Source organism: Dermacentor silvarum, chromosome 3, assembly GCF_013339745.2.
Source record: "Dermacentor silvarum isolate Dsil-2018 chromosome 3, BIME_Dsil_1.4, whole genome shotgun sequence".
Lineage (NCBI taxonomy): Eukaryota > Metazoa > Arthropoda > Arachnida > Ixodida > Ixodidae > Dermacentor > Dermacentor silvarum.
In genome coordinates, this window is record NC_051156.1 from 131,239,834 (window position 1) to 131,250,127 (window position 10,294).

General features: G+C 46.3%; 1 protein-coding gene across 1 annotated transcript in view; it reads left to right on the forward strand.

Moving 5' to 3' along the window:
- LOC125944344 (tigger transposable element-derived protein 4-like) overlaps positions 1-6,956 on the forward strand; it is a 30,117-nt gene extending 23,161 nt beyond the window's left edge. Inside the window, exon 2 of the mRNA XM_049664739.1 lies at positions 6,705-6,956. Within this exon, the coding sequence (XP_049520696.1) occupies positions 6,705-6,956 (252 nt within the window). The remainder of the gene's footprint in view (positions 1-6,704) is intronic.
- The last annotated feature ends 3,338 nt before the right edge of the window (positions 6,957-10,294 follow it).

Sequence of the window (10,294 nt, forward strand, 5' to 3'; positions counted from 1 at the left end):
ATACGTCATACGGAAATACGGAATGACGTTCTTACAATGTACACGAACATAATACAAAGAAAGAAACCAGAAGAAAAAGTTCCACAAACATGCAAAATTTGGAAATCGAACCCACGACCTCTCGGTCCGCGACGATAGATCGCCGAGCGTTTAACCCATTGCGCCACAAACGCATTTTCAGAGAGCTACACAGACGCGCCTTATATATCTAACACTCCTCCGTGTACCCGCGCTCTTGCTCGGGGCGGTGCCGCCGCCTACGAGCAGAAAAGAGAAGTACTGCATTATGACACTAACGCGCACCGACAGTGAACGCTTCGGTGGTCTCAGCACTACGACGCCTCGATGCCAGCATTCGAAGGGACGCTGGCATCAAGAAGCACTACCAACGCCACCTAGGTGGCGTTCACCGTACTCAGCACAGCGGAGCGTGGCCTCCGCAATTAGCTCTGAAAATGTTTCTGAAGTTGATCGCGGAGGCTGCAATTACGACGCGCTGTACGCGCTGATTTGACTCGGTGACGATTCAGTTACGTGCTTTGTCTTGCGCGTTGTATTAGTGTGTCAGTTACGTGCTTCGTCTTTCGCGTTGTGCTAGCGTGTGCAGCGTAGTGCAGCTTCCATATGCACGACGGTTGCTCATGGTCATCGACGTTGGTAGTCGTGATGGAGGAGACGTGCCACCAGGCGTCAGCGTGGGTGCATCAACGCCTAAGGGCGCTTTAGCCACAAAACACCAATAGACATTATATATCAATGTGCAATAAACATTACACTACTTCTGTGAAGACACGTTTCACTTTCGTGTTCTATACCGATTCCTATATAAGAGGGATCAACCACATTTTTGTGTGTGTGTGTGTGTGTGTGTCTGCGTTTTTCGTTTTCGCAGATGCCGAATACGGAGTCGACTGCAAGTGCTCGGAGACCAGCGCCGTGCTTTAGCGAGGATGAGAAGACTATTTTAGTAGACCTCGTGGAGAGATGCAAGCACACCCTGGAATGCCAAAAAAAATATGTCCCATCACTCAATAAGATAACAGATGGAAGAGCTCTGCAAGCAATACAGCTCAAATCATGGAGTCACACCTAGAGACCCCAAGCAGCTTAAGAAATGCTGGGGTAATAATATGAAGCAGAAGTGGAAGGAGGAACGGTCAGAGTAGAAGCGCAGTTATTAAAACAGGTCAGTGCCTTCTTATAATACCTCACAAGGGGGGATAAGTGCACGCGCTACCAGCAGCGTTTTGCAATATTGATATGTGCTTGTACACAAGCTCCGAACTTGATCGTAAAGCTACGTTGAGACTACGTGCACTATGTACGGAGTGTTCGTACAGATCATAAGCGTAAACGCATAAAGCGCAAGTAGTTTGTTCACACTATGTACTGTTGCATTGAGCGGAAAGTACGCAGCATTCGCAACCAGCTTGGGTGTAAAGGTTGGAGTATCAGCTACTTTTACGTCAGGCACAGATACGACTGTTACGCCACCGTCAATGCACAAAGCAGTTTCGGTTTGCATCTTTCGGTCACGGGGCTTCCGGCCTCCTGAAAATCCTTGATTAGAAAACCGGCGAGCCCTATTCTATGGCGAGCCGGCCACGGCATTCGACACTGCTGCATAGTTGCCGGTGATTTTGTGTGTGCACGCGTGTGCCTGCTTCTGTGTATGCTTTCTGAACTGATGTGCAGTGCAGAAGCTTCTTGACTCTGCAGTGATGAGTTGCTGATGGTGCACCAAAAGCCACTGCTTTACGACCAGCATCTCAAAATGTATTGCGACAAACAGCTCAAGAACTACGCCTGGCTTGATATAGCGAATAAATTGGAATGAAGTGGTAAGTGTTATTCATTTCCTTTCTATACGCGGCGACACGTGCATCAGCAAAGGCTCCTTTCCTCGAGTGAATTGCAAGTTGGGCGCCGAGCGACCTTTGAAAATGTTCACGGCGGTGCGCGACTGGTTCTCGCAGCCTGGCCACTGCGCCAGCGTACCGTCCAGCACCTTGCCTTCAATGGCGCTTCCGTTGTTCCCCTGCCGTCAAACTCAGAGCCAGCAATCCGTGAAAAATATTCAGGGCTCACTTCTACGGCAGCATGCTGATGTTCCAAATTCAGCTGCAGCATTTTGGCATACCTACATGCAACTTGACACCATGTGGCATGGCTAATTGCATTGCTGAAGGTTTCCATTTAAATTCTAAAGCATAATAAGGTGCATAAGGGGCCATCTATTTGCTTATGCAAAATATAATTCAATTAGAGTAAATGGTTTACATGTACTCATAAAGATGTCCCCGAGAACTTATTTTACGCCAGACTAGTTTGGTGGCTTCACTACTAGTACTGCTGGTGGTGCAGTTTTTGATGCAATATCTCTTTATTGTATTTTCTACTGCTATTTATGCGGCTCTAATGTATTTATACTGTTAGTTGGACTGTTACACGTTTAGTAGTTGAATTTACTTCTAGTTGGGCAGTTCTCTGTTGGCGCTACAACTTGAGTATTATATCGCGATAATTTTTCGCCTACGTGTTTACTGGTTCAGTGATACCTGTAGTTGTAGAGTTGCTACGTGTTTATTTCCGTGCTAGGTAGTTGCTTGTAGTAGACTCAGCGAGCAAGTATATCATAAACGTAATGTTGGGATATAAAAATGAAAGCCGCGTAATATGGCAGTAGTGATGTTTCTGTAGATGAACGTGTTCTACGATATGTAACTTTTTTTTTACTATGTACAATGCAGTGGCCAAATTGTAGCATAGGTGGAATTGCCTTCGGCAGAAGTTTCTTCAGCTGCGAAAGGTCCACAACAAGTCTGGCAGCGGCACAGCGGACGTTGAGAAGACATGGATACTCATGCCGCACCTTATGTTCCTGGCCGATGCAATACAACGACAAAGGTAAAAGCTCATTGTTAGCTTGTTTGCTACTCATTGGTTGTATGTCACTCTCACCACAATGTGTCGCGGCCAACGAACATGAACACACACACTGAATCAGCAGACAAAACTTTAGTGCATGTCGAAAACATCAATTTAAAACATTTCACCGAAGTGACCAAAATGTTTTCGCATTTCAATGCATATTTCCATGCAAACTTTTTCATTCTTTTTACTGTCGACCTAACATTCTAAAGCGCCTGGCTAACTTTATGCCACAATTATACTGTGCAAAAAGGGCCACTTGGATTAAAGCATGTAGAAAAAACTGTCAGCGCTTCCACTGGGGTGGAGATAGAAGACCAGCAAAGCTGTACTATGGTGAGAATTATGTATTTCCAATTATGAATATTAAGATGTGATGGTGTAATTGGTTATTTGAACTATTAAAGAATGAGAAATATATATGATCCGGTGGTTTTCATTTATTTAGTGACCACAGGGACCATGGTCTTATGGTCGCTACAGTACACCGCCATATGGTGTACGGCCACGGTCGCTAGATAAAAAAAAGGTGCGGCCTGCCGCGTCGGGCGCGCTGCTATGGGAGCGAGCGTGACGGCCGTAGTTGCATTGTCGGCCGCTTGGCTGGGCCGAACGGCGCTAGCTGAGGGGGATGGAACGCTTCGGCTTGCACGCGCGACGGCGTTCGAAGCGCGTTCCTGACGCCTTTGCTATGCCGATGCCAGACAACAGACCCAGGCGTGTGGTGCCACGGCGGATCACATCGTTTTCGATGCACGCGGCAGGCCGCACCTTTTTTTTTTATTCAGCGGCCGTGGTACGGCAAAGGTTAGCACATTCTTCATAAACACGTCACCAATGCCACGCGCATTTGGTGTGAATGCTGGCAAGATGCCACTGCCGCCGTCGACAACAGATGTGCGCATTGTTTGTGCGACCGCACACAACCACTGTCAAAATGCTGGCTACGTGACGGAACGGCTAAACGCCATCGTCGACACTGTTAGGGGAGAGGCGGGCGAGAGCCCAGAGAGAGTCGGCGGCAGAGGCCGGCAGAGATGCGCACATGCACCGCAGTGGGAGAGCGCGCATGTACACGCAGTCTAGGGTGCCTCGATGCCCTCCTTGCCCACCACTCCCCTTCCATTGGGAAGTGGTGTTTGCTCTCTGCCGTGTGTTCGCTCCCCGTGAAAGTGCGCGTCCCTCGCGCGCTTTCACTCGCACATACGGCATACGGCCAATGAGAGTTTTTTTCTATTGGCGGATGCGACCATCGAAGAGTGAGCCCTTAACAGCTTCGCTGTAAAACATCTAGAAGCCAAGAACAGCATGTGCAATAGGACTTCATTGTCTTGTCATCAGGAACTGGAAGTGCCTAAACAGTCCCGTGTGACACAATTTCAATCTGCTGTTCTCTTAATAAAGTTCACGCCTTTTTTGCAAAGTAAAACCACTTAGAATGTGCCTCAATATAAGCATAGGATTTGTTTTCTCCGCAGCGCCGCCCGCAGCCCGACGGGAAAAGATGAAAGAGGACCTGAGGTGTCACATTATCGGTCACCTCAGTCTGTCACTGACGCAGCGCCATCAGTAGAAGACTTGTGTCGGACATTTTATATTGACAGTGCCAAGGAGACATCACTGCCTTTACGAGTTACTGTACGAACTCCAGTTTTTTTTTTATTGGAAATTTGGAGAAGGGTGCAATGACTTTTGTGTCAGAGACTTTAGAGGTAGAGCTTCTGACACGCACAAAACTCGATTCAGGCTTCCTTAACAGAATGGAGCCAGGGGATGTTGTGGTAGCTGAAAAAAGGTTTTCCTTGGACATAAAAGCACCAGTGTTGTCCTGCCCTCTTTCTCAAAAGAAACCAGTTTTATATGATGAGCTCCTATGTACACATTTATGTTGAAAGAGCTATCCAAGGTATAAAACTGTGCAATGTTATTAATCTTCGAGTACCTAATGACCTCATTCCTAATATGAGCAACATCATGCGCATGTGTTGCATTCTGGTGAACTTGCGACCACCAATTCTGAGCATTAAAGTGTGATCAAACATACACAAATACACTAAGGTATTATGATACTCATTCTGAATTATTAAATGAACCTTTGCACACTTTCAGCCTATATGAGATGTTAATGTACATGCTACGGTGAATGAAGAAAGTTCACGAAACTTTACTGTTTTATACTGAAACTCCGTGGCATACAAAGGTTCCTCTTTATCTGTTGTATTATGTGCATCTGCAGTTAATTCAGGACTGCATTTGTGATTTTATCAACATTTATCATGTATGGAACTATCACATGTGATCTCAGGAGTGTATTGCAAGTGGTACTAAATTGTGATAGCTAGGATCATCATTGTTTTTGTGTACAGATTTTTATATATATTATGTTGAGGTTGAGAATTTTTTTTTCATTAACAATGGAACATGCTGTAGCTTTGGGCATAAATGCTAAAACACCCGAGTACTTAAAATTAGATACACGTTAAAAATTTAGGCAGCCAAGTTATTGCTGAGCCCTCTACAATGGTGTCTAATAGTTCTAACAGAGCTTCCATCAACCATGCTTTAGACCTGAAAAGTTGCCCATAAAAACTTTTAAAAACAAGCTGCAACATGTAATACCCATCACATGGGCACCCGCAAATTCCTTTTAACTCCGTGGTCTTTATCTTGAGGGAGATGCACGTGGTGTCACACGATCGCCCTTCTACTAAGGGAGCTTAACGGAGCTTTTGGGCAAGGTAGATTGACTATCTCCCTCAGCGGCTGAAGGGAGTACTCTCGTACCCATACTTGTAAAACTGAGAATTTAATTATAGTTTACATTAAAAATAATGTTGAGTGTTTTTCAAAACACTTCTATTGAATTAAATAAATGTTTAAGTACAATTCAGTAACATTTATGCTTGCTGCTGGACTATACTCTTGACCTGTAGGCTATAGGCCTGCTGTCACGCTAGTGCTAGGCATGTTGTGTCGGTGTCTAGATTCTAGACGTCGACAAATACATTAAAGTTTCTGGAATAAAGCCAAGCCAAGCGAAACCATAGCCGAAAGCAGCGCTCTCGCGAGTTCGATCTGCTGGCCTCATGAACTGTGGTTCCTTGTATTGCAATTGCTGCGCTGTGTACTACATGCAGCTCTCGGCATGCAAAAAGGTATTATCAGTTGTCGTAGCGCAAGCTTTGGTGTGACGTCTTGTGATAACGTGCGATTCGAGATTGCACACGGCCCTGTGACATCATAGCGTTCTTTGTATAAGGACAAGTCGTTCTCGGCAATAAAGTTGCCTTTCTGCTCCTGGACCGTTGTCGCTCGTCTGCGTTAGTTCATCAGTGATCATCGCCACCTGTCGGTGTTAACATGGACGGAGACTGACGACCTCATGCTGACGAATGTGGAGTGACGGCTTCTGAAAGGCAACTACTTCATAGTCGTGAAACTGCTACAATGTCGTGAAACTGCTCTGTGTTGAGAGTGCCTGAGAAAATTGTCAGCGGTCAGAACTGTTATGTCCGCAGTAGCCATAATAAAAGACGTTCGGAACAGGCGGGAGAAATAGAGCAACTGGAGATGACTTCGGACCTGAAATAAACTTTGTTGCATGTTCCGAATGCCTTTTATTACGGCTACCATGGACATAACAGTGGCGACGAGTAAGAGGATTTTAAGCTCACGTTGACCTGGACCTGCGCTTAGCAGAGGCAACGCATGCACCGGGCCGACTACCGGAGTTTAATGGCGCATCGTGAACATCGTGGTTTGCATGCCTCCAGTTTTACTTCAAGGCTAACGGTACCACAGACCCCAACAAGAAGAGGGCACACCTGCTGATGCTGTGTGGTGAGCAGTCGTATGACACAATCTGTGCCTTGGTGCAGCCAAGCAGCCCAGCTGAAGTGGCCTACGACGACATTGTTGCGGCACTTCAGAAACACTATAACCCGAGGCCATTCGAGGTCTTCCGCCAAGCTCTCTTCAAACGACGTGACCAGTTGGAAGGAGAGGCGGTAATGCCGTGGTGCTAAAGACTCTGGCGGCTGACTGTAACTTTGGGACGTTACGCGCAATGGCTATTACACCAGCAGCTACTGGACAGCAGACGGCGTCAACAGCATCACCTGCCAACACAACAATGCTTTCGTTGGACATTATGTTGCATGACCGATTTGTGTGGGGACTACGGGATAATCTTCTGCAACAGAGGCTGTTTGCTGAGAATGACCCGACGTTCACAAAGGCCTACGACATCGCTGTTCAAGCAGACAGCGCTGGCTAACAGCAACGAGACATCCGAAAAAAACATTGAGCCGGTTCATCCGAAAAAAGATTAAGCCGGTTCACCCGGCGACTCACCAAGTCCGTCGCGACCAGGCAAGTGCAGACAGATCTACGCGACAACACTGCTGGCACTGTGATGGGCAGCACAGCCCCCAGTCGTGCAAGTACCAAGCCAATACGTGCAATTTCTACCAAAAGCACGGCCACATTGAGAAGGCCTGTATCATGAAGAAAAAAACAAGCGAAAGGGCCAACAAGCGACACAAAAACGTTAACGCCCTAAAGATGATAACATAGACATAGCAGTCTTGTAGACCTAGCAAGACTGTAACAGCATCTAGCTGTGAAGCCTTGTGTATCACATTGCGCTGGCTGGCGTACCCCAACCGGTGGTGCGATTTATAGCCAATTTTTCAGAGGCCTTCATCCGTAATGTCTAGCGTGACATCCCCCCATAGATGCTCATTAATATCACAACATTTCGCTACCTTGAGTTGTTTGTGACGTCGCTTGCACTGTGAGCTGCCATCCTAAAACACGTGCTCTCACTAAAAGTGATACCTGGGCATAACTTCGCAAGGCCAGCACACTAAGCCTGCAAAGCCTGGAACGCTAACTCGACTGCATTGCGTACGTCCACTATCTTCGCAATTTAGCAGCTGAAGATGTCCCACAGCTATCATTACCATGTGCAAGGCCTGCTGGCAATTACAGGGCACAAGGGGTGCAACTTTATAATATACACTAAGAATACCACCCCAGGACATGAACTGTGAGTTCAAAGGATAGATTTTGATGACGATTTCTGCAGCAACTTAATGCTCCCAGAACTGCTGTAGAGAGGTCTGTCATCCCGGAGGCCCTAACAGAGAGAGAGCAGCGTAACAAGAAGCTGCACTTGATAAGAGCAGGCCAGCTCCCATGTTGGCTTTTCAAACAGCACTTCATTTCAGTGGGCTCACTGGTAACCTCAAGATGCTTCCAATCTTACAAATATCAATGGACGGCCCGAACGTTAATTTGAAGTTCTTGAGATCCCTGAAGGAGGAACTTGCCGCATCTGATGTACATCAAAATATTTTGGACATAGGGAGCTGTAGATTGCATATTGTGAGCGGTGGATTTAAAACAGGACACGATGTGACACAATGGGACATTGTGGTATTCCTTCACAACATATACAACCTAGCTCAGAACGTGCCTGCACGTCGACCCGATTTCGTCAGCCGCACAGGAAGCACTGTCTTTCCACTAAAGTTCTGCTCAGTGAGGTGGCTCGAGAATGCCGAGGGCGCTTCAAGTGCTCCCGACCTTGGTCACATATATTGACTGCTCGAAGAGAAAAAAAAGACCAACATGCTGCAGTTATAACAATGTTGAGAATACTGTGGCTAACCATATGCTGCCAGTCAAACTGGCTTTTATGCTTTCCATTGCTGAAGAATTGGAACCTTTTCTGGCGGAGTTCCAGTCAAATAAACCAATGGTTCCTTTTCTAGCGTCTGCACTGGATGGCCTACTGCGCTCACTGCTGGGACGAATTGTCACAAAAGAAACGCTAAGCGCTGCTGACATGCCTTCTAAGTTACTCAAGATTGACCTTAACTCTGAGAACATTATTGCTATAGCTGCCTTTGACATTGGTTTTGGCAGGCCTCCCAAGTTACTAAAGATTGACCTTGACAATTGTAATAACATGATTGCTACAGCTGCCTTCGACATTGGTTTCGCTGCCAAAACTGAGCTTTGGAAGCTCGCCAAACCTTCTCAGATTGCTATGGTGAGCTTTAAGAAAGAATGTATTTCTTCATGAAGGCCTGCTCGCAAAAGATAATGGAGGGGTCACTATTAAAGTTCAGGTAGACGAGGGGGGCCAGTTGCTTGGACCCAGAAGTTTGTGCCTTGTCAGTCAGTGAAAGCTGGCCAAAGCGGCTAACCATTGCACTAGAAGTGCTTATAGAGCACGAGTGGCTCACTGGCCTACAAGCAGAGAGGGCAGGACGTTATTATGTCCATGTGTGCTCAACCAGCTCTCCGCTAGAACGCATGCGTGACTTTGACAGAAAGGAGCAGCGGTTGGAAACACTATGGCTTGAACTCCGCCCAAGTGCTCATAAAGAACTACTGCTGTTTGTAAATATTATTCTTTGCCTTTCGCATGGCAATTCTTCTGTGGAACATGGCTTTTCTGTGAACAAGGAGTGTCTTGTGGAGAACACGAAGGAAGAGTCCCTTATAGCGCACAGATTAGTCTACTATGAAGTGTCCGCTAAAGGTGGTGTCGCAAAGCTTGACATAACATACAAGATGGTCGACATGGTTCATGGTGCTAACATCCGATGGAAGGAGGATTTCAAGAGAAATAAGCAGGAACAGTTGGATCCGTCAGACGTCGACAGGAAGAGAGCTGCTGCTCTTGTAAAGGAGCTCGAACTTAAAAGGCAAAAGGTCATCAAGGATGCACAGGTTGAGGCCTCCTTGCTGCAAGAAGAATTTGAGTCTCTCAAAAAGTAACTAACGCCAGAAGTGAGTGTTCTGTGTTTGCAGGAACTGCCATTAGTGCACTTATTGTAAACATTTCTGCAGCCAAGGAAGGCTAATGAAACAGTGTGATTTGTAGAATTATGCAAGTGCCTAGTCTCCCAGTTTTTACCACTCAAGGGCTCGTTTTTAGTACTCCGAAATCTTGCTAAGCAGGCTTGTGGCTACCGATATCAGCCCATAAAATAAGGTCACTGGCAAGCTCTTCATGAATGAAGGGACATGTTTCATAAACACAAATGGTAGGTTACAATTTTACTACCTTGTTTGTTCATAGCAGGTTATTGGTGGTTAATAATAGCAGGGGTTTGTTTGATTCATGACGTGTGCAAAAACCCATAGCTTGCACTCTTCCTCTTTTTCTGTCGGTAACAGCAATGCCTGCGTCGAAGCCCAACAGAGCAGCCAGCTCTATTACCGCCTACAACTTTCATCACTAGCGTGGTGGTTTCTGAATGCTCTCCTCAGCTGCATGATAAGAGTCAGAGAATACGCTTAGAAGGGTCAGGGAAAACCTGGAAAAGTCAGGGAATTTGGAAAAAGT